This window comes from Polypterus senegalus, chromosome 11, assembly GCF_016835505.1.
Source record: "Polypterus senegalus isolate Bchr_013 chromosome 11, ASM1683550v1, whole genome shotgun sequence".
In the NCBI taxonomy this organism is placed as follows: Eukaryota; Metazoa; Chordata; class Cladistia; order Polypteriformes; family Polypteridae; genus Polypterus; species Polypterus senegalus.
In genome coordinates, this window is record NC_053164.1 from 52638300 (window position 1) to 52664844 (window position 26545).

The following is a 26545-nucleotide window of genomic DNA, read 5'->3' on the forward strand; positions in this document are numbered from 1 at the left end:
TGTAGTTAGGATATAGCGGGTTGGATAATGGATGGATGGATAATTAATAATGAAATGCAGATAACCAATAAATCAGCAACTCTCCAGCTAATGGGCTTCCTTTTAAACCTGTCCATATGCACCATGAAGTATCTGTGTTAAAAATAAGTGAGAGAGGAATTAGAAGGACTGTGTAAATCTGTTCTGGTCCACAAAACACATGGATAATGTCCACAGTGAAGGAAACTTTACAGTGCAATTCAAATTTCCCTTGGATGAATGAATGCACTAACAAGCCAAATAGTTAAATACCAAGATTCATTATCAGCCAGGGCCGTCTTCTAATAAGGAAACTTGCTGGAAGGAAATGTTGCAGCCACTGCGGCCCTCCAGGACTGTGATTGAGGACCCCTGTTCTAGTGGGACCATACCAGAGTTTTCCTGCATGTTTGAAAGTTTTCTAACATGAATATTATCTTACCTAACAGACAATATCTATCCCACCTTTGTTAAAACATACAAGTTCATATAACCTTTATGTCATAAAATAAAAACAATGACATAATGGGATTCTGGTGCCTGGTCTGTCTTGATTGTGTCAGATTTTTGTGACATTTGTGACATTGTCATCATCTGACAAAATACAGCTGTATAGAATTTAGCTTTGTTAAAAAAGACAAAAGAGAGCATTGCAACCACCCATTGCAAATGAAATCTATTGGCTATGAAGTGTCTGAATTGAAATAGCAACAGCTCAAGTGTAGAATCAAACAGATTTGAGGTAATGAAGGACAATCCACAATAATACAGAACAAACAGAGACTGCACACTCCACACGATCTGAACTATACTAACTACTGCACAACCAGGTGGTTGCTGTTTCTTTTGCACCAGGATTATGCAATTCTTTGAAACAGGAGCATCAAGACTTACGGCGTCTATTTCACATAATGGACGGAGCCAGTTTAAGCTGCCATGAAGGTGTTTTCAAATTTAGCAGTGGGTGAAAATCAACTTACAGCGTGATGACTTGTCAGAAATGCATTCCTGATATTGATGTTCTTTTTTTTAACTTAATACGACTTTTAAAGGAGCCAATAGTACTGGATTTTTCATACCTTTTTGTTGGTTAAAGCTTGAACTAGACATGCAAACAACCACTTAAAAAAACAAAGGCAGCAATAGGTGGTCCTCATTTTAATATGGGTGATGACCTTCAAGCCACATCTCTAAACTGGAGAAGTTCAGGTTGCTCACACCCCCCCAAAAAAGGTATAGAGAACACTGCAGGGCCAATTGGCCAGCCCCTCAGCTAGAAACAGGCCTACTGCACCTGGCATAACAACAATGTGACACACTGCAAGTTGAGAGATGTTTTAAACATTTTAATAATAAGATCCATTTCTGTGTGAAGCTTCTTTTTTATTTTGCACAACATCTGTTGTGGATGTTGCTCTTAATGCATAAACGTTAATGCTAGCTGCACTCCTTACAGTTTTTGGGCTCACATCGAGCCAGCCTCCAGACTTTCTTTTTTATCTTATCAGACGTATTTTTAGTGCTCTTTCCTTCCAGAGTGTGAAAGACAGTAGGACTAATATGATATGAAGTTGAGATTTTTTGTTGAATATTCTTTTGTCTTTTTGCAGCATGGGCAGTTTTTCAGGAGCCGGCAGTGACTATGCTTCCTTTGTGCACTACCTGGGCATCTCTTCAATGGATCTTGCTTTTACATATGATCGGGTAAAATACATCTTTAAAATGTTTGTCATCTTTGCTTAAGGAATTCAGCTGAAACTTTTTATATTTTTAACATGACTTTGATAGAATTCGTCTTTATGTCCATTATAACATAATTCTCTATTTTAATGAAAGTGCTTCTTCACAGTCCTGAGCGCCACAGATTATTTAGAGTTTAGAGGACATTCACTTCATGTCATCATGGCTTCTCTCTGTGTAGTCCAGGTTTCTTCCCAAATCCAAAGTGTGTAGATTAGGTGTGATTGGCCCAATAAGAAAGAGTCGACTTGTGCCCTGCAGCAGAATGGCAACCCATCTAATTTTGTTGTAAATGAACATTGACCTCCTATAATCCTTGTTGAAAAACAGATATTATAATACTGCAAGCTAAGAAGAACAGAAAATTATACTATTTGTTTGTTTTGTTTAGACGAAGACTAAAGCCCGGATATATCCTGCCTACCACACTGCCTATGACACTTTTGATTATGCATCTAAATACATTGATCCAGGTATTTAATGTGCCCTTACTATGAATTTGTAAAGCAGCATACATTTACTTTATGTCTAATGTTTCCTTGATTTTCTTATTAATATCAAACAATGCAACATTAAATATACAAACTGATCAGTATAATATACATCAGAACAATAAAGGAATTTTACAACTTTACACATCATATACATTTGTGATGCTAATCTACAAAAAAGGCATGTGAAAACTAATAAAGTAAAGTATCCAAGTTATCAAATCTATCAGACCTTATTATTATAGTGATGGTAATGTCACATTAAGCATTGAGTCTGTAGAAATTCATAAATAAAGGAACTACAATTAAAAAAGCAGGGAAGATTAATTTGGTCTTCATTGTAGATCAGAATGTTGAGACAGAAGGAGCATCACAAACTGTATGGTGTATAACAGCTTTTTTGGCACAGTATGAAGAATGAAACAATATTTCCACTGTGTAAGAAATTAATATGATGTAAGCAGTGCAGACACTTGTTCAGTCTGCTACTTGAGTCTTTCTCGACACTAATCCTACAAACTCCGAGCTCATTGACCATACAGCTGCAAAGAGGTTGCAAACTCTGCCCAGGAACCATTTGTAAAGGAAACTCACATGTGACTTACTGGTTCACAAATGGTGTAGGGAACTCCTGAGGTTTTGCTCCTAGAATTCGCCTTAGTGACCTTTGCCGTCTCTATAGCTCTAAAATTTTATTTTCCTTTAAAGAGACAGATCATTCCCTTTACACGTGTCTGTTATATTGAAAAATAGCGAGGTACCTGCCAATGTGAGGGGGTCCTGCTCGGCTTCCTAATATCCCCCAAAGTCTCTAAGCTACTCAACCACATCTATTGCAGGGTTATCTATACTAATAAAAGGCAAAGCCCTCACTCACTCACTCACTCACTCACTCACTCACTGACTCACTCACTCACTGACTCATCACTAATTCTCCAACTTCCCGTGTGGGTGGAAGGCTGAAATTTGGCAGGTTCATTCCTTACAGCTTCCTTACAAAAGTTGGGCAGGTTTTATATCGAAATTCTACGCGTAATGGTCATAACTGGAAGCAGTTTTTCTCCATTTACTGTAATGGAGATGAGCTTGAAAGCCGTGGGGGCGGAGTTTCGTGTGACATCATCACGCCTCCCACGTAATCACGCAGTACATAGAAAACCAGGAAGACCTCCAAAAAGCGCTGAAGAAAACATGCATTATATAATTGAGAAGGCAGCGAAACAATAAGAAGCGAGCGAGTGACATATACAACCATATTAATGAGTTCTGCTACTTAGGAAACAAAGCACGATGTAAACCTACACTTTAAATTAAGTTCATAGACAGGCTGCCGCTGGCGTTTGTAATTTAGTGCCTGCCCATATAAGGCCGTCCGTCAGCGGCAATCCAATAGCAAACTCCCACTAAATATTCACGGGTGAAGGACTGTGTTTATGGAGAGGAAGATGAGATGGTCAGGGTGGTGTTTGACACAAACTCAGTGAAACTGCGAGAGAAAGTTTTAAGTGCCAGGACTAAGGTAACATTAAATACAGCCATGGACATAGCACGAGATGGCACCAGCACAGCTGGGAACCTTCGATGCATGTACACCGAGCGGCTCACGTGAACTGGCGCAGTGTACAGATAAAACGCAACAGTTCCAAAAAGCGCTGAACAAAAACCGAATTACACAATTGAAAAGGCAGCAAAAAATATGAAGTGTCTGATAAGCATATTCATAAATGCAGCTACTGTGGAAACAAAGCACACGGTGGAAAAAGTCAATGTCCCGCTAAAGGAAGACAGTGTAAAAAACCCGTGCATGCAGTGTGTCAGGTCTCAGATAAAGAAGAAGACGAGCTGTTTATTGATGCAGTAAGAAGCGAATCGATGAAAGAAACCTGTCATCTTTACAACGATTGACAAACACGGAATGTAACTTGAACACAACACATCCTACAAATACGAGCCTGATTGAAAGAAATAATGATAATCAAATCCTTGATGACAGCAACACTCAGTAACACTCACAAAACAAATACTGTATATTGACAGTCATGTTACGTTATTTTTAAAATGTTCCCTTTTCTTTTTCTAGCTTTTTTAACACACTACTTCTCCGCTGCGATACGCGGGTATATATATATGTATATATATATATATATATCCCGATCTACATACTCGAATAATGGATACTTTATTCGCCATCAATGATTGTTTTGGTAAAGCCATACTCAGTGTATTCATTAGATGAGCGGTAAAAAGTAAGAGCGGGGGAGGATGCAGGCTGTAGTGCGCGTCAACTCTATCTGAATTGCGCAATCACATTTCAAAAAATATATCTTTTCAAGTTCTATTTAGTCCATATTTGTCAAACTCAAGTGCAGGGCCACATCCGGCCGGCGTAATTATATCCAGCCCGTGAGATCATTTTATATACTGTATTATTGTTATTAATGGCCCAGGTATATGAAGCGCTGGTAACACAATAAACTACAGATCCCATAATGCAGCGCTTCAGCAGCCTTGCCGAACACTTACCGCGTTAATCAAGTCTAGCTTATGATGCTGCAAGTTATTGCGAAGCTAGCTCACACGATGCTGGAGAGAAAAGTTCATTCTGAAAATAGAGCCTTTAAAATCCGATGGGAGGCTGAGTATATGTTTACTGAACCCGTGTGTCTCATTTGTGGAGCTAATGTGGCTGTAATTACAGAATTTAATCTAAGACGGCACTATGAAACAAAACATCAGGGTAACCTGAATGCAATGCAGAAGATACAGAAAGCAGAATAATTAAATAAGAATCTGACACTTCAGCGGACGTTTTAACCCGTGCACAATCACAAAGTGATTTCAAGTGAAGCTGCTTTTATGGGAGACACAAATGCAGCAGTGCAATTTGCCCCACTTTCCCTGTTGCCAAGTAATGTTAAACCAAGTCGTCACTACGGTGTTCCCAAATCGCACTTTGCTGATAAACTGAGCGCACTGAGTTTGCACGGCACTTTGGTGACTTTGAAGAACAAAAAAAGTCCGTCTACATGCGGCTCGAACCTTGTGCATGTTTGGTAGCACATATCTGTGTGAGAAGCTCTTCTCAGTGATAAAGACTAACAAAACAGCACACAGGAGTCGCCTCACTGATGAGCACCTGCAGTCCATCCTGAGAATATCCACAACACAGAACCTCACACCAAACAAACGAACTTGTTGCCAAAAAAAGATGCCAGGCGTCCAGCTCTAAAATGACATATGAGCAAAGACAACTGAATGATTTGATTTGTTATTGCTGAAAGGAACACATTTTATTTAATTTTCCAGGTGTTGTTATGCAGCATGTTCATATTTGAATTTGTATAATTTTGACAGGATATATTTTTATGGAGAGCAAAATCTTTTGGGATATTTAAAATCTAACTTTATTTTTTATATAAAATTACATAAGAGTAAAGAAATTTGAATGTTTGTTCTTTTAATGTTTATTTTATTTCTAACTTGTATAATTTAGACAGGATATATTTTTATGGAGAGCAAAATATTATAAGTTATTTAAGGTTTGAGTTGATTTATTCAGGAATAATATTCCTGTCTGTTTTTACCATTCCTACCAAAGATATTTCTGTCGACTAAATAAAAATTCCTTCTAATTAACATTTAAATAGAACTTGAACAAATACGATAGTTCATAATATCCACGCAGACTTGCACGTAAGAGCGGGAGTTATCCATTTTAACAAGCAGCGTATTGCACTGATACGAAATAGCTGTGTGTGTATATATGTAGATATGTATGTATATGTATATATATGTTTATATATGTGTGTGTAATATATATATATATATATATATATATATATATTGTGAAAGGACCGAGGAGACAGCAATAAGGGTTGGGGTTTCCGGCCCTGTATATTGTACAGAAACTTGTACAGAAAAAGGGTCAAAATATAAACAAAGAGTTCATAGCGACGCCGACTCCTGGCGTCGCGGCCATTTTATTGGGGTGGAGCGGAAGTGGAGGGATGCGGGAAGGACCGCAAGGGAGGATGGGAAGGATGGCGTCAGGGCAAGATGGTGGAGGAAGGGCGGAAGTATCGTACTGCGGTCAATCCAGGCCTATGGTGCAGGAAGGTCTTTCTTTCTACGAGGAAGCAGAGGGAGAAAGTTAATACCCCGCCATTCCCTGGCGGCGAATGGTTTCCCAGGTGCTATCGAATCAATCCGCGCCTCCTACTGCGCGTGCGTGACCGATCCCCCTTAGCCCAGGACCGTCAGGTGGGCGGACCTAACCGAGAGGTCGTGAATACGAGAGAGGGCATCGGCATTGGCCTGAAGGGTGCCCGCCGATAAGTGACAGTGAACTTATACGGCTGTAAGTCCAGGAACCACCTGGTGACCCGCGGATTCGACTCTTTGTGTAGGGACATCCACTGAAGTGCAGCGTGATCAGTCACCAGAGCGAATTCGACCCAGCAGGTAGTAACGGAGGTGGGTCACTGCCCACTTAATGGCCAAGGCCTCCCTCTCCACTGCCGCGTACCGGGTCTCCCGGTCCATCAGTTTCCGGCTAAGGTACATCACAGGGTGCTCGACACCATCGGCGCTTTGGCTCAGCACGGCACCCAGGCCTGTGTCCGGCGTCGGTCTGGAGAATAAGCGGGAGCCCAAAATCGGGCGTCCGTAACACAGGTGCCGGCGTTAGGGCCTTCTTTAGGTCACTGAGCGCGTGTTCTGCTTTGTCGGTCCACACCACGTATAGGGGCGCCCTTTTGTCAGGTCAGTCAAGGGTGCTGCTCTTTGGGAGAACGGGGAACAAACCGGCGGTAGTAACCCGCAAGCCCCAAGAAAGCCTGCACCTGTTTCTTGGTATTCGGACGGGGCCATTCTAAGATGTCTTTAACTTTGGAGCTCTGTGGCCGCACCTGTCCTTGTCCCACGAGGTAGCCTAAATATTTGGCCTCCTTTAATCCAAAAAAACACTTCCGGGGGTTTATGCGGAGGCGGCTTTAGCCAGTGTTAGGAGGACAGCTGCGACCTGCAGTAGATGCTCCTCCCAGGTGCGGAATAGATGACAACGTCATCCAGGTAAGCGGCACTATAGGACTGGTGGGGCTTCAGCACTCTATCTACCAGGCGTTGGAAGGTCGCGGGGCCCGTGCAGCCCAAATGGGAGGACCTTGTACTGCCAGTGCCCGCTAGGGTGCTAAAGGCCGTTTTTCCTTTGCGGATGCCGTTAAAGGAAATTTGCCAATACCCTTTTGTCATGTCAAGGGTAGTCAGATACGAGCCGTACCCAGCCGCTCAAGGAGGTCGTCAATGCGGGGCATGGGGTAGGCATCGAACTTGGAGATCTGATTCAGACGTCTAAAGTCATTACAGAACCTCCAGGAGCCGTCTGGCTTGGAGACGAGGACAATAGGGCTGGACCAGGGACTATGGCTCTCTTCAATTATGTCCATGTCCAACATACGTTTCACCTCCAGTTCGACCTCTGCGCGTTTTGCCTCCGGAGTCGGTAGGGCCTCTCGGACGATTACCGGGCTCCGTGACTATATCGTGCTCAATCAGCGGTCCGCCGGGTGACTCGCTCACTACCTCGGGGATGGCTCGGAGTGTTTGGGCTAACTCCTGCCGCTGCTTGGGGGTCAGCTCTTCGCCGAGGTTAAGGGCAGTTGTGCTTGCGAAAGGGAGAGTGACCTATGGGAGCTGGGAGCTCCTCTCTATCTCTCAGGGCTTTAACAGGTTGACATGATAGATCCTCTCACTCGGTCGGCGATTGGGCTGTTTCACCAAATAGTCGGCGAGTCCTTTTCTCTCCTTAACCTCGTAAGGCCCTTGCCAGTGGCGAGCAGCTTCGAGTGGGAGGTCGGGACGAGCACCATAACTCGGTCCCGGGCGGAACTCCCTGAGGGCGGAGTTGCGGTTGTAACACCGGGCCTGCGCTGCTTGCGCACGAGTGACGTGCTCTTTTAGGAGGGGCCTGATCTTTGTGAGTCGGTCGCGCAGTTGCGCGACGTACTCCAAAATGTTAGAGGAGGGAAGAGCCTCGGCCTCCCAGCCTTCTTTTAGGATGTCGAGGATTCCCGGGGTTGTCGCCCGTATAGTAATTCAAATGGGGAGAAGCCTGTAGAGGCCTGGGGTACCTCCCGGTAGGCAAAAGCACGGCGGGAGGAGCTGGTCCCAGTTCCTGCCGTCCGCTGACTACCTTGCGGAGCATCTGCTTAAGCGTCTGATTAAACGTTCGACCAACCCGTCAGTTTGCGGGTGATAGACTGACGCTTTCAGGTGCTTTATCTGCAGTAATTTGGCTACCTCCTTGAGCGTATCCGAAGTGAAGGCGTACCCTGGTCCGTGAGGACCTCCTTGGGTATGCCCACGTGAAAACAAATTAACCAGTTCCGTGCGATGCTTTTAGTATTAGCGGGCGCAGGGGAACCGCCTCTGGGTACCGGGTGGCATAGTCCACCATGACTAGGATATACTTGTGGCCACGGGTTGAGGGCTCCAGGGTCCCACCAAATCGACCCCTATCCTTTCAAAGGGGATGTCCACGAGGGGAATAGGGACTAGAGGAGCACGGTCCCTCCTAGGAATCTGGCGGGTCTGGCACTCGGACAGGATTGACAGAACCGCCGGACCTCCTCATTGATCCCAGGCCAGTAAAAGCGGGCTTAATCCTCTCCAGTGTTTTTCGGCCCGAGGTGGGCCTAGGAGGTGAGCATGTGCCAACTTCGCATATCTCCCGCCGGAAGGTGCGCTGAATTAGCAACAACTTCCGCACCTCGCCTCATGGGTAGCCACTCGGTACAACAGATCATTCTCAAGGACAAAGAAGGGTTCCCGCGTGTGGATCCGTCCGCTGTTGAGCTGTTAGGCAGAACGACGCATTCGGGCAAAGCGCGGGAGTCATCATTCCACTGCTCCCTCTTAAAGGAGGCGGCGTGGACGAAATTGATGGTCCAGGCGCCGAGAGGGTCTTGGGGCCTGGGCCGGGAAGAGTTCCCTGGCTAGTCCCTTCTCCGCGGAATCTTCGGGTCAAGGTCCGTAGCCACGAAAGGTCCCCGAGACACCAGCGCCCATAGGGCCTGCCCTTGTGCACGGCGTGGAGGCCGCGGGAGGGTGCCTTTTCCCCTCATAACAAGATCCAACGAGGCCCGGGGCGGCGAATGGCTTACCGCTGATTCTTTTAGACCAGTCTTGTCCCAAAATCACTGGGAAGGGGGGTTCAGGTAACACAGCGACCGTCATTTGGATTGGTTCCCCCTTCCAGGTGACATAGCAGTGGCGAACGATATGACCTAGTCCCCCATGCACACAGGTGACCAACAAATGCTGTTTTAACCACTGTTGCGGTAAGACAAAGCGGCGAGCAACAATGGTAATGTTGCTGCGGAATCAAACAAAGCCACCACGGCGTGCCCATTTAGCAACACCACTCCCGTGTTCGGACTCGCCAAGGGATGCGGCGGGTACAATACCTCTCCGACGCGTCCAGCTGCAGTCCATAGGCTTCGGGGCGATGTGATGGGGGCAGTTTGGTAGCAGGTGACCGGTCTCGCCACACTTGAAACAGCGCGGGCGGACCCGCCTCTCTGGCTCTGGCTGGCGCTTCTGCAGCGTCGAGGGGCTCGGGGTGGCCGCCCGTCCCTGCCGGTTCCCGAGCAGGCTTTTCTGACCCCCAAGTCGGAGGACCGCCAACTGGCGCTCCAGGGCGTCGAGGAGGCCCGACATGTTCTGGTAGGCGTGTCCCGGACCTGCTGGGCGAGGGAACTGGGCATGCATTGACCAGGCCTTCACAGGCCACCCGCTCGACCACTTTCCGCCCGTCGGGTCTCTCTGGCGTAGCCAGCGCCCATCTTGCCCCAGACCTTCGAGCGCCTGGGCGCGAGCGGGCTTTTCAGGGTCAAAGACCCAGTTCCGCCATTCGGCCGCCTGCTGGCCCGGGCTAATGCCGTAGCGGGCCAGTATTTGGGGCTTGAGGAGGTCGTAATTAGCGGCCTCCTCCTCAGGGAGGTCATAATAGGCCAGCGCTCCCTTCAGATATGGCGCCAGGATGGGCGCCCACTTTCGGACGCTGCCACTCGTTCGGGTGGCCGTCCTCTCAAACATGCCCAGGTAGCGTCGGCGTCCTCCGAAGGGCCCATCGGACTAAAGGAGGCGGCTGCCTGGCGAGGTCTGGTCTCGCCCGTTGGGCTTCCACTAACCTGGCCTTCGTGGCCTCCAGCTCCCGGGTGGTGGCGGCTTGCGCAGCTGCAGCGCCTGGAGCTGGTCATTCATGCCTGCAGCACCGTGTTGAGGTCCTGTCCCTCCGTCATCTCGGGATCTCTGTATCCTGCCGGCTACGCCACTTGTGAAAGGACCGAGGAGACAGCAATAAGGGTTGGGGTTTCCGGCCCGTATATTGTACAGAAACACAAAAAAAGGGTCAAAATATAAACAAACAGTTCATAACGCGACCGACTCCTGGCGTCGCGCCATTTTATTGGGGAGGAGCGGAAGTGGAGGGCGGGAAGGACCGCAAGGGAGGATGGGAAGGATGGCGTCAGGGCAAGATGGCGGAGGAAGGGCGGAAGTACGCACTGCGTCAATCCAGGCCTATGGTGCAGGAAGGTCTTTCTTTCTATGAGGAAGCAGAGGGAGAAAGTTAATACCCGCCATTCCCTGGCGCGAATGGTTTCCCAGGTGCTATCGAATCAATCCATGCCTCCTACTCGTGCGTGACAATATATATATATATATATATATATATGACAACAACACTCATCACTCACAACAGTGACAAAACAATTACATTGACAATCATGTTACGTTATTTTCAAAATGTTTCCTTTTCTTTTTCATTGCTTCTTTAACACACTACTTCTCCGCTGCGAAGCGCGGGTATTTTGCTAGTCATAAGTATATGGCAGATTAAGGAAAAGTGAATGGTGGTCCCCTTTCAGTTTCATATATATTTGATCAAACTGGAGTTTTGCATGAGTTGAGGTGCAATGAGAGGGAACGAGTAAGGAAGATACAGTAAGGGGATAGATGGAACATAGTGTCTACTAGTGGTCGTCACTTGACACTGCAATTTATACCTCTGACAGAACATTACACATTGGGACATCTTACAGCCCAAGCCGTATTCTGTCCTCTGGGAAATCCCTTGTAGTTGTTGTCTGTACCAGGCAGTCTTTCACAACTGCCTGAAATGTTTCGAGAATGAGGGGTGCTTGAACTGTATCGTGAATATAAGACATACTGCATATTGACACTATTATCATAAATTTCTAAAATGTACTAATTTTTCTCATCGTGTTTAAGATTTTCCCATTTTCAGTGCTTTATACTAATCAGAAATGAAACATGGCATACATAACAGTGCAGAGAATAAAGGATTTGATTAGTAACTTCATGGTCTGCTTCTCTTCATCATTCAGGTTTTACAAGTCACCAGGCAGTGACTCGGACAGCAGGAAATATTCTTCTCCGACTAGCAGACAGTTTAATTTTGCCCTTCAAGGCCAGTGATTATACCGAGTCTTTGGAGAAGTACTCCTCAACGGCGTTGGAGGTGTTTGGAAACAAACTTGCTGCTAATGGCATTAAGTTGGGTAGGAAAAGAAGTCTTTTTATTGCAGATGTGAATACAATCCATATTCTACTGGAAATCTTCCTATAGACCTTCTATACAAATACAATTTGTAGATGTGATGGAATCATTTATGTTATACTAGCAGTCAGACAATTTTAGCTGAAGCCAGGGAACCTGAGATGAAGACGGCATTTAAAGGTAGTCAGATATCACCTGAAATTCCACATATGGACATCTGCTACACCAAGATTGTCCCAAACTTGAAGTTTTACTTATTCTTATCCCTTCTTTAGGAGTGCAAAATCTGTTCAGTATTTCAGCCAGTCAAAAACTTGATTAGTTTCAACATATGGTGCTTCAGATAATTTCTTCAAGTACCTTACATAGGAATGTGGACATTAATGTTCAAATACAATAATTAAAAATTGATGCTGATTCTTCTTTGGACACATCAAGTAGAGATCATTAGAAAAGGAACACAGTGTGTCCTAGAGCGTGAAAGAGACCTCACAACCAAAAAAGAGTCTAATTTAACAATCAAAATGGCATGTAATCCCTGGGCATGGCAAGCAGCCCCAAATTATAAAGAAAAAAAATGTTGACATATCAACAGAAGTACAATTGTAGGTTATTGGGAAAAAAACCCAATAGAAATGTGTTTTCTAAATGATTTGCTTTGCTTGACTTTATGCACCCTTACCAGCATTTAATAATAATAATAATAATAATAATACATTTATAAGCCATCTTTCCCAAACACACCCCTTAAAAATATACTCACACATTGTCTGCTTTAATTACGAATGCGACATAATGGAAGCAGGTAAAGGCTTCTAGAAGATACTCTGATCATTTTTCTGATCCTACAGAAGATTAAGCCTGATCAGTAAAGGCCCGACATCAACCGGCTCAAAAGGCGGAGGTCTTAGCAGTGGAAAAACTGTTACAACCTGCAAATTCAGCAGGCAATGACTCCTTTGTTTCTGTGTATCTTTGTTCCTAAAGAAAAAAAAAATCTTAACAACTAAAAGTGAAACTTTAAAGACTTGTTGTTTCATTGCTTTTTTACTCATTCACTACATGCTGCCATTTTTATACCACGATCCTTATCCCTTCAGATTCAATAAAGGAAGCAGTTAAACAGTTCAAAACAGCTTCTTCTAAACTGGAACAGGAAATCCAAAATGTTGAAAAAAATATAGAAAAGTAAGTAAACTCTTGAATCTGATCCTTGGTGCCACTTTTGTCTATGGGCAGCTCAGCTATTGTGAATGCTTCTTAGATTTTCTACATGTGGATGTGACAATTTAACATTTCAATGGATTGGAATGGCGGTTAATGTTTTCTTTTCATAAAGTGCTAATTTCTTAAACCTCAGTTAGCCCATCATCTGTTTGCATGATAAGATTAATTTGAAAAGGTATTTATGTAAGCATGTACGGACTTGATTTGTATGTTTAAATATCTACAGCAAATCTAGAAAGTGTTCAGACTTCTTCCCTTTCTGCACACTTTAATTTTAAATGGATAAATTTGCCATTTTTGACCATAAACCTTCACTCAGGTTGCATCCTGTTTGCTTTAATTATCCTTGAGATAGGTCTAACTAAAATTAAATTGACTGGGCATCATTTAGAAAGGCTCAAACCTGTGTATAAAAGGTCCCACAATTCATCATTCGTGTCAGGACAAATTCACTGTAGACCTCCACTGTCAAATTGTGCTGAGTCATAGGTTCGTGTAAGTGCATAATGCCATTTCTAAAGCTTTGAGTGTTCTCAGGAGCACAGTGGCATCAATAATTGTGAAACCACCAGGACTCTTCCTAGACTTGGCTATCAGGCAAGATTGAGTAAATGGACAAGAAGGGCCTTGCTCAAGAACCCAAGAATCTCTCTTACAGAGCTTCAGAATTCCTCTGCTGATACTGGAGAATCGGTCAGAAGGACAACTATCTCAGTAGCACCCCGTCAATCAGGCATTTGTGAAAGAATGGATAATTCTCACTAGGGTTTTGCTAGAGAGCATGAGGAAAAGATTCTCTGGTCTGAAGAGACAAAAAACAAACTGTGCAGAGCTCGGAGCACTATGTCTGGTGAAGTCCAGGTACTGCTCATCACCTGCCTAATATTATCTCATGGTGAAGCATTGTGGTGGCCACATCATGCTGTGGATGTGCTTCTCAGCAGCAGGGTCAGGAGACTGGTCAGAATTGAGGGGACAATGAATGCAGCCAAATATAACCTACTCCAGAGTCCACATGACCTTACGCTTTGGCAACAGTTCACCTTTCACCACAACAATGACCCGAAGCATACAGCTAAAACAACACTGGTTTGCTTCAGGACAAGTATCTGACTGTTCTTAAGTGTTCGAGCCAAAGTCCAGACTTAAACCTGATAGAACATCTGTGGAGATACCTGAAGATGGCAGTTTATTGATGCTTCCTATCTAGTCCAATGAAACTTGAGAGGATCTGCCAGGAGGAATAGGATAAACTGCAAAAGTCTAGTTTTGCAAAGCTTGTAGAGACTTACCCAAGAAGACTCAAAGCTGTGATAGCAGACAAAGAGGATTCTACAAAGTACTGAATTAAGGGTCTGAATACTTATATGAATGAGAGATTTCAGTTTTTGATTTTCAATACATTTTCAAACCGTTCTGAAAACACTTTTTCCCTTTGTCACTATGGGTTATTGAGTGTAGAGTGATGGGCAAAAATGGCAAATTTATGCATTTGAAATTAAATGTACAACACAATAAAGTGTTCAGGGAGTGATGGGGTCTAGTTTCTGAATCCATTGTATAAAGGGGACTGTCACGTACATAGAGGCAAACAGGATATACAGTAAAAGCTATAAATGAACAGTATAGATAAAAGTTTAATTTTGACAAAATTAATGTTAAAGTAGAATCCTAAATATTACAAATGAAGGATGAGAAGAGCTCCTTAGGACACTGTAAAATGTTTAGTTTTTAATTGAGGTAAGACCAAAAGATACAATGGGTTACGGGACCATGACTGGGAAACATTGGCTTTATGTGTGTTTAGATGGAGTGGATGAACAGAATTTATTACTTACTAATTATGAACATAAAACATGATTGCTGAGAACATGCCATTTAGTCCAGCACGGCTCATTAATTCCTTTTGAACAAACTCTTACAAAATGAAGTTGTGACTTTGTTTTAAACAGTTGCTGCATTGAAAGCTGTGCAGCATAAGGTTCAGGCATTCAATTGGCTTTCTAATGGTTTTAATTATTTTCCATCTTAAGCTACTAATACCTTCAAGACTTTGTATAATATGACCTAAAAACTTGCCAATATTATTCTAAAAAAATCACAAAAGTCACATCTCTCAGTTTAAGCATTTACTTTCAGTATCCTTCAACATTTCCAATGTAAAATACTGTGTTAAGCACTGAGCATGTCTATTTTTGAAAGCCATGGGAGTTCTTCTCTGACTTGGATCAGGTGAAAATAATGCAGAAGCAAAATGGTGTTACACAGTTGTAAACTGCTTTTGCCTCTTGTTCTATAGAATGGAGGAAAACAGTCCTGCCGACTATGCCACTGTAATAAAAGTTGAAAGACACTTTCAAAGAGTTGTTGTACTGACCTGGCTACCTTGTTTAATGAGTTGCAAGTCTTCAAAGAAGTAAAGAGAAAATAAAGAAAATAATTGGAAGGACCAATGATCCAATGTCATTTAGAAGTTGTCTCCATGAGAGATGTTCCTTCTCAGAAAGCAGTTTCCAAAATGTATGACGACTTCTGGTTGTCTTTCTTCTTAGATAAGAAAAGTCGGAAAGAGGCAGGGCTTCCAGCATTAGTGCAGAAAGGACATCATGGTTTGCCCAAATTGTCTTCCTCCACTCTATGGGACAAGATGCAACGGCAGTTACCGACTATGTAACACCCTTCTCCATTTGCATTATGGTTACCTTATCCAAGCCAGAGGAACACTGTTAAGGCTTGCATGTGTCACAAATGGAAAAAAAATTATTATTTGTCACTGCTCCATAAGATTTCTTCCTTGTAAATTATTCCATGTTTTGTTAGTATATAATATTGAAATACAGTATGATTAAAAACATGTGTGAAATATGCATTTATGCAAGCATTTTTTATTATCATCAAGTTGCTAGTAACTGTCCACTACTATTGAATTCATTGGCTGCTTTTCTTTGCTTTCATATATTTATTTATATGTAAATGATTCCAGAAATAGTCCCTTGAAGATTCGCATGATCAATGACCAGTTGATGCTTTTAGAGCGAGCCTTTCTGGACCCAGTAGCTTTTCCAGACAAGACCTACTTCAGGTAAATTTAGATACATATCATAAGACTAAAGTATTACACTGTGCTAATATGGTGACACTTTTCATTGCTGCTTTTCTATTATCAGTGACCAACTGGCATGTTCTGGTTATAGATCTTCTGGCACTCCTTAGCTGGTCCATTTTTCACTTGTGTCTAAGCAGTGCATCACTGGTACTAATTGCTTAGACCCGAGCTCAGTTTCTATGTTTCATTCATTGTGTCCAATTTGAAAACTACCATTCTCCAGTGGTCTAAACCATCTTTCTTTGTTTTGACAACTATGATTCTTATCTTTCTATTATATAAAAAAAATCCTACGATGAGATGAGAGTTTTTAGAAGATTTTTTTCAAGTCCCGTGAGTTGAGACTTTGGCCTTGAGATTTTTTTCAAGTCACGCCCCCCTCTCAACCATTTTCAACCACACACACGGTAATCTCACCTCTAATTCGTGTGAATGCTTTTGACAGACACAGTTTCTGCTCTCTCAGCTCTTATAAATTTTAATGTTTTCCTCACTTTAAGTTCCCAATTAAAGAATTATTATGTTCAAATCTTATTGAAGAATTTCATCACGAAAGGTTATCAAAAGAAAAAATGAGTACACGGGCAATCCTAGCACTGAGAAACGATGAAGTCAAACAAATTAATACCAAAAATGTCGATTGGTTACACGGCAAATTGGTTAAATGTGTATCAATAGACTATGCTGAAACAGTTGGTGGTGATGAAAACATCAACTTACAATATCCTGAAGAATATCTACAACCATTAACACTGTCTGGTCTCTGTAGAAAGAAGGATATATCCAAGAAAGGTAATGCAGTACATATTCCATGGATAACATTACACAACAAAGGAGATCTTGATATGCCATTCATATTAAAACGTTAACAGTTTGTCGTTAGAATAGTTTTTGCAATGACAATTAACAAATCTCAGAGCCAAACCTTCAAAAAAGTCGTTTAATAGAGAGAAAGAAACAAAATTCAATCACAGGCAGTTATACATTGCATTGTCACTAAGAAAGTCCAAACACAGAATCAAAATTCAATACGATATTCACAAAAATGTAATTCAAAAAATTGTTTTTACTGAAGTTTTACAGTAAAAGTGTAAGAATAAAAAGTGTTTGCGTGTTAATTTCAAAGCCAAACAGAATAAAATTGTATAACGCAACATGAAACATAATTTGCTTTCAAATTATTACGTTTTGCTCTTTTTTTTAATATGGTTAATTACTCGCTGTAATGAAAAATAGTTCTATTATGCACATGTAACAATTCCCATGAAAATTAAAATCTGTTTAAATTGTACATCTGCCTCCACATAGAGGCTAGCGCAGTTACGGGGGTCGGCGAGTGAAGCAAGCATGGGGTAAAGCCCCCTAATCTCCTTAAATGAATATTCTAACCATTTATGATCTGACCAAATCCCTAAGACCAGATCTGCTTACAAATTTGAATAAAGTAACAGACACGGGGAGAACATGCAAACTCCATGCAGGGAGGACCTGGGAAGCAAACCCAGATCTCCTTACTGCGAGGAAGCAGCACTACCCACTACGCCACCGTGCCACCCTAGTTTTATGTATTTGGTTCAAATTGTGGATGATTTACTTTTGAAAAGACAATCAGTGAATCACTTGATGAGCACATATACAGTAGTATATATAGTTATATTATGAATTAATTTAGTCACAATTATATTAAGAAACAAATGGACAAATTGCTCATTCTATAAATATTTTTAATTCCACGTCTAACTAAGGAGTGGCATGGTGGCGCAGTGGGTAGCACTGCTGCCTCGCAGTTAGGAGACCCGGGTTCATTTTCCGTGTCCTCCCTGCATGGAGTTTGCATGTTCTCCCAGTGTCTGCGTGGGTTTCCCCCAGGTGCTCCGGTTTCCTCCCACAGTCCAAAGACATGCATATTAGGTGCATTGGTGATTCTAAATTGGCCCTAGTCTGTGCTTGATGTGTATGTGTGCCCTGCGGTGGGCTGGCACCCTGCCCAGGTTTTGTTTCCTGCCTTGCGCCCTGTGTTGTCTGGGATTGGCTCCAGCAGACCTCCATGAACCCGTAGTTAGGATATAGCAGGTTGGATAATGGATGGATGGACATCTAACTAATCCTAGTGCACCCACTTTCCTTAAGAAGTGACATTATTATTTAAATGAAAAATTGTATACAGTGTATACTTAATAATAATAATTCGAAAATGATAAAATGTGAAAAATGCAATTCAATAAACATGTTAAATCCACTTTAGAAATGCTTTAATTTTAGCTTTTTGCCCCTTGTGCTTAAGAACCTCCTGTATGAGATGGTATATCCCATGCCAGTGTGAACTCTTGGGTGCTGCCTCTTAGTGCCCCTGTTCAAACCTGATTTATTTTCTACACTTCACCCCTGCATATCTGTAGAGTCATAATCTGCATAACATTTTTTAAGTGCTAATTAATAATTAAACTTACCACCACTGCTTCCAAGTTGTAAAACTAATGCACTGCTGGTTAATTTTAAACTCTTGCAAAAAATGTTTATAAAAATGTGAAATAAAAAATGTCAGTACTAAAAATTCAAATGTAATGCTACAATTGAAAAAGTCATTCCAAGTGATGTCAGCTTGGCTTTGCACTCTGTCCAGGGCTGCTTCCTGTTTTGTATGGGATTCTATCAAGATAAGTTGCTACCTTCCATGACTCTGAAGTGGATTACTTGAATTTAAGATACAGTATTATATTATTATGAAAACACATCAGGTTGGAACATGTAATGGTGCTCATTTGTTGTATTTTATCATACACTATCCATCATTGTCATTTTTCTATTTTATAGGAGACCAAGGATATAAGCTCACTCACCGATTTCTGTCTCCTTGCTTTGACTGTTTTCTACTATTATCCATCCATCCACCCCAAGGGAATCTGAGTAAATCCTGCAGCAAAAAGTGCCAAACTAGGCAGGGCACCAGTCTCTTGCAGGACATACACTACCAAACTCATGTCTTGTCATAGACAAACAAGAAAAAATTCAAACAGAAAGTCATAAAACAGGGAGCTGACTTAAATAACTAAAAAGGCCCAGAATATACTACAGAGAAACAATGTATATAAGAAGCCTATATGCTGATGCATTCATGGATAGTCTCATACTTCCACAGGCATTTAAATCTATAATGTTTATATATTTGCTCAACTTTTGAGAAGCAAACCAGACTCACAAATATATAAGTAAAGAAACAGTAAAACAAATAAATACATAATTTAAAAACAAGCCAAAGTGATTTAAAGGTGCTACTATGGACTGGGCTCCATCCAGTAAACGCCCTGCCCTTATGTCCATTCCTGCTGCTTGTGTACTGGGTCCCTGATGTCATGAATTGAATTAAGCAGATGCAGAAAAATGGATGAGAAGAAAAGATAAAACTCTTTAAAGAGTTTCTAAATATGAAAAAGAAGGTTAAAAGGAGGCTAGACAGGGCTAAATAGGAAACATGGAGCAAAGAATAAATAGAGAAAAGGTGAAAGGGAGCCACAAAAAGTCTATGCTATCCTCTGAGCTTCCTCATCTGGCCTGTGCCTTGATACACACTGTAAATGTTGACAGCAGCTGCTAGGAACTTCAAAGAAATCATTGTTATCTTTCTAGCCGGCAGGTTAGTTGGGGGAGCCAAAAGGCTGACATGAATAAACGGCAGCCAAAGAAAACAAATGGGCGATAATTCAGAAAACACTACATATTCAATAAAAGGAATCTGAGAAAAGTAATAATGTCCACATACAGCAGTCTGCTTGTGAACTGCATTAGTTGACATGCAGTAGATTATCTTTGTTCTCTTAGGAGTTCCCATTTTCCTCATATTATGTACACAATATAAAGTCATACATAATCAAGCCCCTGTAGTGCCATCCTGAATGAAAAGAGATCTATGAAATGTCCCAGCATGAAGGCAACTCATTATACTGTAGTTCAGAAAACCAGCTACCAGCTGGTTGTGCAAGTGTTCTAAGGATGGTCAAATAATGGAAGGATGTTGAAAAAAATTCCAATCCAGTAGGTGCTTTCAGAGAGGCTTATTAATTTATTCAATGCTCCTTGCCAAGTAGCATATTTAAATTCAGCCTTTAGATAGTTGTCTGATCCTTTTAATGTAATATGGACTGGAACAACACATGTAGGTGCTAGAGTGAGTTCCTGAAAGGCAGCCACAGGGGTTCCCAGAGGGTGTTCCTGATGCCAGAAATCATCCAGGAAGCTGATTGAGAAGAATTTCAGGGCTAGGGCTTAATGGTCCTTTCTACTCATTCCATGCTTGAGCTTGAAGTCGGACATGTAGAGCGAAGCAAAGGCTCTATTAGTGGGTGGAAGAAGGTGAGAGTAGTTTAAAGAAATGGTCAGTAAGGTAAAAGAGTGTAATTGTTCATTTTTGGGTAAGTGAATAATCTATCCCACAAAAATAGAGATGGACTCACAAACCTTTTAATCATGATTGTCTAGGTACTGTAGATCCACAGAGACTCTTAAGATTTAATATTTATTTATTGTTGTGTACAACTTTCTCTGTTTATCAACTCCCAAGTATTTATTTTTATTTGATCATATCACCATTTGTTATTCTGGTTTAAAAGATGGCTTCTGTCTACCGCATTTGCTTTCAGATCAACAAGGGCATGTGAGAGCATGATAGCAACAGTTGATAATGATACAACTTAATGATGATAGAACTTTATGTGTCCCCAAGGGGAAATTTGGCTTCTTACAGTAACTCTTTAGATAGATAGATAGATAGATAGATAGATAGATAGATAGATAGATAGATAGATAGATAGATAGATAGATAGATAGATAGATAGATAGATAGATAGAGTCAATGAGTGGACGCTAGGTAGCACTATTGCCCCTTTAAACCCAACAGACAGATGCTCTGGACACAGGTTAAAAGCACCAAGAAGATCTTTTATTCTTCTTCTTTCTATAAATAGTGCTCTCAAGCACCTCCGCCACAATAAACAGGCAAATCAATACTAATTACAATAAACACAAATCTCTCCTCCGCACCTCCCAGCAAGCTTTGTGCTACTCCTCCCGGCTCTGGGTCATTTGCTGGGTACTTTCAATAGTGTCCAACCCGGAAGTGCTTCTATTCTTCCTACCATGTGACTGGCCAGCACTTCCGGGTCAGATGGAGAATTCAATTTCTTTAGTCAACCTGGAAGTACTTTGGGGCTTCCATCCTCATGACTACCTAGTACTTCAGGGCTATAAGGAAAACATGAGTTGTCAGGTCCTTCGACATCTCATCCTGGTGGCACCCACGGCACCCAACAGGGCTGAGAATCCGAACTCCACATCCCAGGAAGCCCTGCAGGAATCTGGGGCACAGCTATATTCCAGGGAAGCTGCCATCTAGCGTGTTGGGGGAGGCAGTGTCGGCAAGTAGCTGCCTTCCCCCATCCTTCCATTCCAGGGGCATCCTGGCCGGGTCCCGCAAAAGATAGATAGATAGATAGATAGATAGATAGATAGATAGATAGATAGATAGATAGATATACTTTGGTCTGAACACACACCCGATGACTATAAAGCAAGAAAATTCCAAAGAAAGGAAACGTCTGACTCGGCTCTCACTGCCATAGAGAGGAATTATGCAGACATATTGCAGTTGCTATACAGGAGCCCCAGAAGAATCTCTTGACACACTTCTGCTGAATACCTGTAATTCATTGGCTGAAAGTCTTCAGTGTTAGCGTGTCACTCAGTTTTGTTTTAATTCACTCCTTCGCTACTACCTCAAGGGGCTCCAGAATGTGATCCATCACTGAACCTGCCCTTTTAATTAGCTTGCTGATTCAGTGGGCCTCTCTTGAAGTGATGTTACCAGTCTAGCACATCATGGAGTAGAAAATTGTACTGGCCATCACAGAGTTATAGAAGCATGTGAAGGATGTCACTTCCCACATTAAAGGCACTCAGTCTCCTAAGGAAAAAACAGCCTGCTCTGCCCCTTCTTATATAGCTCCTCTGAGATCTAAGACCAGTCCAACCTTATTATTAATGTGGACCCTCAAATACTTGAAGGAGAACAGTGACTGGTGTGGTTAAAATCAATAACCAGTACATTGGTTTTGTTGATGCAGACAATTTTCTTTGCACCAGGGAACAAACTTTTCCACCTGAGTCCTCTACTCTGTCTCATCTCCTTTATCAATACACCTCATAAAGTAGAATCATTGGTGAATTTCTGTAAGTCACATGACCTGGTGTTATATTTATAGTCTGATGTGTACAAATTGAAGAGAAAAGAAGACAGGACTTTTCCTTGTGGTTCTCCAGTGTTGCTGACATTTGTATGAGAAACGTAGTCTTTGAGTCTCACAAACTGTGGTCTGACCGACAGCTAGTTCATCATCCAAGACACCATAAACTCATCCGCCTGCAAATCTTTGAGTTTACCCCTTAACAGGGATGGCTGGATGGTATTGAAGGCACTTGAGAAATCAAAAAACATAATCCTCACAGTGAATCAGATTGATAATAGCATCCTCCACTCCCATCTTTGTCTGATTGACAAACTGCAGTGGGTCCAGGTGATCTACCATAAGAGGACTTGTATAATCTCAATGCTAACATTACTCATTATTTATTATTACTCAGTTATTGTCTACTTTTTTTATTTTTTCATTTTTTCATTTTTTATTACTATTTAATTTAATATTGTTTCTTTGTATTAGTATACTGCTGCTGGATTATGTGAATTTCCCATTCGGATTAATAAAGTATCTATCTATCTATCTATCTATCTAATCCAGGAACAGTCAATCAAATGTCTTCATGATGTGAGACATAAGTGCCACTGTTCTGTAGTCATTAGGTAACAGTAAAACATATATTAGGAAGGCTAAAGGACAGCTGGAGAGAAACATCGTGGAAAAAGTAAAAGTTTACTCAAAAAGATTCTTTCATATTTTAGTAGTTAAAGAATGGTCAAGGAGGAGGTGAAATGTACCGTATTAGGAAGGGTAAGGATGAGCTGAAATATAGAGACAGTGAAACAGCAAATGCTCTGAAATTATACTTATTTGAGGTTTACATGTGCAAAAACGTCAGTAACTTCCCAACAGTGACGGGGGCTGCCAAGGAGGTTATCATTGATTTGGAAATTCTTGAGAGAAAAGTGCTGCTTAGATTAAATAGGTTGAAATGTAGAAAACCACTGTTATCAGATAACATTTATCCTCAAGTACTCAAGGAGATTAATAAGTATATATAATATATATAAACCCTTGATACATATTTTTTAAAAAATTCTCTGCACATTAATTACATTTTTAAAAATTGTAAGATATCAAAAAATATCCCATTAGTTAAAAAGCATGACAGGGAAGGACGTGTTTTACTAATATGTTGGAATTATAGAGAAGGCAACAAAAACATTCAATAAAAGAGGCATATATAACACATTTTACCTTGATTCTCAGAAGGTTTTTGATGAGTACCACACGAAAGGTTAATTATCAAACTAAAAGAAGTGAGGAATCAAGGTGTTTTGTGTTGGTGGGAACAAAATTAGTCCGAGGAATCTTTTCAGAATTAGGCGATGTTAAAAGTGTTGAGGCTGCTTTATATTGTAATATTCATAAAATGTCTGCATAAGGCTATAAACAACAACAACAATTATTATTATTATTATTATATTGCGGTAATTTTGCTCCTATATTAGAGCAAGTTTTACAACATTTGCAGATGATGTCAAGTAGGTAGATGGGCATATGATGTATAATTGTTTGAATCATTTCAGAGAGATATGTACAATATACATACAAGCTTGAGCAGGTTTGTGGATGATAAAATCGAATGTACATTACTTAAATGTAAGGTATTACACATACAAAGCAAAAATATTATACCTGAGTACACTGTGGGAGGTTTGAAACTTGAAAGCAAATCTTATAAGAAGGACCTTGGGCATGGGGAATTCATCTCTAAATACATTCAGACAGTGTACAGAAGTGATCAAGAAGGCTAAGAGGTTGTTAGGTTATATATCATGGTGTGTGCAGTACGAGTCAAGAAAGGGTATAGTTTAGCTATATAAAGCACTAGTGAGGCCTCCATATCACATGAAGGAAACAGCAGCACTAATGAAACTCCAGAGGAAAGTGACTAGGCTGATTACAGGCTAGTAATGAGTTATGAAGAAAGACTGAAGGAGTAAAATTTTTTTAATATGAGCCGAAGGAGATTAAGATGTGGCATGATTGAAGTGTCTACTATTGCAAAGGGACTTAGTACAGTGGATACAAGCTCTTACTTTAAAATAAATTCTTGAACAAGAACATGGTGACACAGTTGAAAACTTAAAAGGGTTAATTTCACTCAAATGTTAGAAAGTTTTTTTCACTTGATGAAACACAGACACATGGAATAAATGACCAAGTAGTGTGGTAGTGCATAGGACTTCAGGGACCTACAAATGTTAAGGACTGGCATGCTTCTTGGGCTTGATGACTAACTTTTGTCAAAAGTGTTCGGATTTTCTATTAACATGGGGGAATGGTTTGAGTAAGCCTGTTACGCAACTACAGTATAGTTGAAGCTCATCTGCAAGAGACATGCGTATTCACTACATTTGAAATCCAAATTTACAAAGGAATTGGTATGTCTTTTATTTTTTATTTTTTTATTTTATCAGTAACAAATAAAAAAGAAACAATTTAAAAGCAAACAGCTAGAGCACAGAAAAACAATACAGCATACAGTCAGTTATTTTCTAACCTGCCTAGTCCTGAACAGGGTCACAGGGGTCTGCTGGCGCCTATCCCAGCTAACACAGAGCACAAGGCAGGAACAAACCCCGAACAGGTAAAGTGAACACCCCCACATTCACACACACACCCCAATCACACATTAGGGCCAATTTAGGATCACCTATTCACCTAACCTGTATGTCTTTGGACTGTGGGAGGAAACCCTGCCCTTCTTACTGTGAAGCAGCAGTGCTACTACTGTGCCCACTGTGCCACTAAATACAACATACAGTTATGCTAAAAAAATGTAATGTACACAGTATATATGGACAACATGCAAACCTAAATCAATGACTATGTGAAGGAAACACCTTATCACCATGCCACCTAATTCCAGATCTTTTCATGCCCACCTAATGCCCACTACTGCAGTCTTCGTACTTTTTTTTTTATTGTATGTCTGCACTGTATTCGTACTTTAGAACCTTTTGCAAACTAATAAACAATGCAACCTTGGATAGTGATAAGAAAAGTTTGAAAGATCCCTAATTGCTCTGTTAATTTGCCCTAATACTGAACAATATGAGTACGCAAATGAAAGCTGATTAAATACACTGATCCAGCATCACACCTTTTGTCAGAAATACAAGGTGAAGCCCATAAATGTCTGATTCTGATGAAGAGATGATTCGTTTTGGATGCTCCTGTCCACCAGAATAAGATAACCTTCTTGCCCTTTTTCTCTTTCTGTTTCATGTTTTACAGACATGTAATCTGGGCCCCTAAAACCTCTTCGGTGTCCACATTCCCAGGACTGGCAGATGCCTTTGCCAAAGCTGACAGAAGTAACGTAAAGAGTGACTGGGAGCAGGTCAAGAAACATATCACCATCGTCACACAGGCAATAGAACAAGCGGCATCCATACTAGAGGCAGTCATATAATGTTGGATTTTCAAGTGTTTCTACTTCTACAATTTGTGTTAATCTCCTAAAGTTAAAACAATAACTTAAATGTGTCAGATGCAAGATTCTTGTGTTATTTAATGAAGACGGTGTTATGTACTGGTTGAACTGCCACTTCTGACTCTCTAGGCCTCATAGCCTGCCTGGGCTCTAACAAAATAAATAATCTTTGATTACTAAATATGATTTCGTTGAAATAGTGAAAGGCATGGCCATATGAAGTCTTTGATACAGAATGCTGCTTTTGCCTTACATTTGTCTTGCCCACAGGCATCCTGCTGCTGTTTTGAGATTAAACCATCCAGTGTATCTTTGACTCAAAGTGCTTAATGCAGAAGGTTGACATTTGGCCCTGTCATCCACAGCAATTAGCTGGTTATCTTGAGTCGTTGTTGTGCTTTGTGCATGCACATGGGTGGCCGTGGAGAGACATTTGTTTACAGCATATGCCTTCTGGTCAATAAAGTATGGCTCAGTGGCCAGAGGGTTTTAAAAGGAGCCAGGCTGGGAAACAGGATTGTATTCATATGGTGGCTTGAGAAGCCATGCCAGCTGAGCAGCTGCACAAGTGGAAAGCAAAGTGTATGCAGGTTTAATGGATGAGCTACTTCAAAGAAACAAAGATATCTTAAGATGTTGGGCTGGGGGGTGACCTCAATTGAGCTTCTAGTGAGCCATCATTTTCATTTTGGG

At 41.4% G+C, this 26545-nt stretch overlaps 1 protein-coding gene across 1 annotated transcript in view; it reads left to right on the forward strand.

Moving 5' to 3' along the window:
- Nucleotides 1-26150, forward strand: part of naaladl1 (N-acetylated alpha-linked acidic dipeptidase like 1) — a 90785-nt gene extending 64635 nt beyond the window's left edge. Inside the window, exons 14-19 of the mRNA XM_039768629.1 lie at nucleotides 1629-1722; nucleotides 2150-2231; nucleotides 11657-11830; nucleotides 12930-13017; nucleotides 16040-16138; nucleotides 25654-26150. Coding sequence (XP_039624563.1) covers nucleotides 1629-1722; nucleotides 2150-2231; nucleotides 11657-11830; nucleotides 12930-13017; nucleotides 16040-16138; nucleotides 25654-25831 — 715 coding nt within the window. The 3' untranslated portion in view covers nucleotides 25832-26150. The remainder of the gene's footprint in view (nucleotides 1-1628; nucleotides 1723-2149; nucleotides 2232-11656; nucleotides 11831-12929; nucleotides 13018-16039; nucleotides 16139-25653) is intronic.
- The last annotated feature ends 395 nt before the right edge of the window (nucleotides 26151-26545 follow it).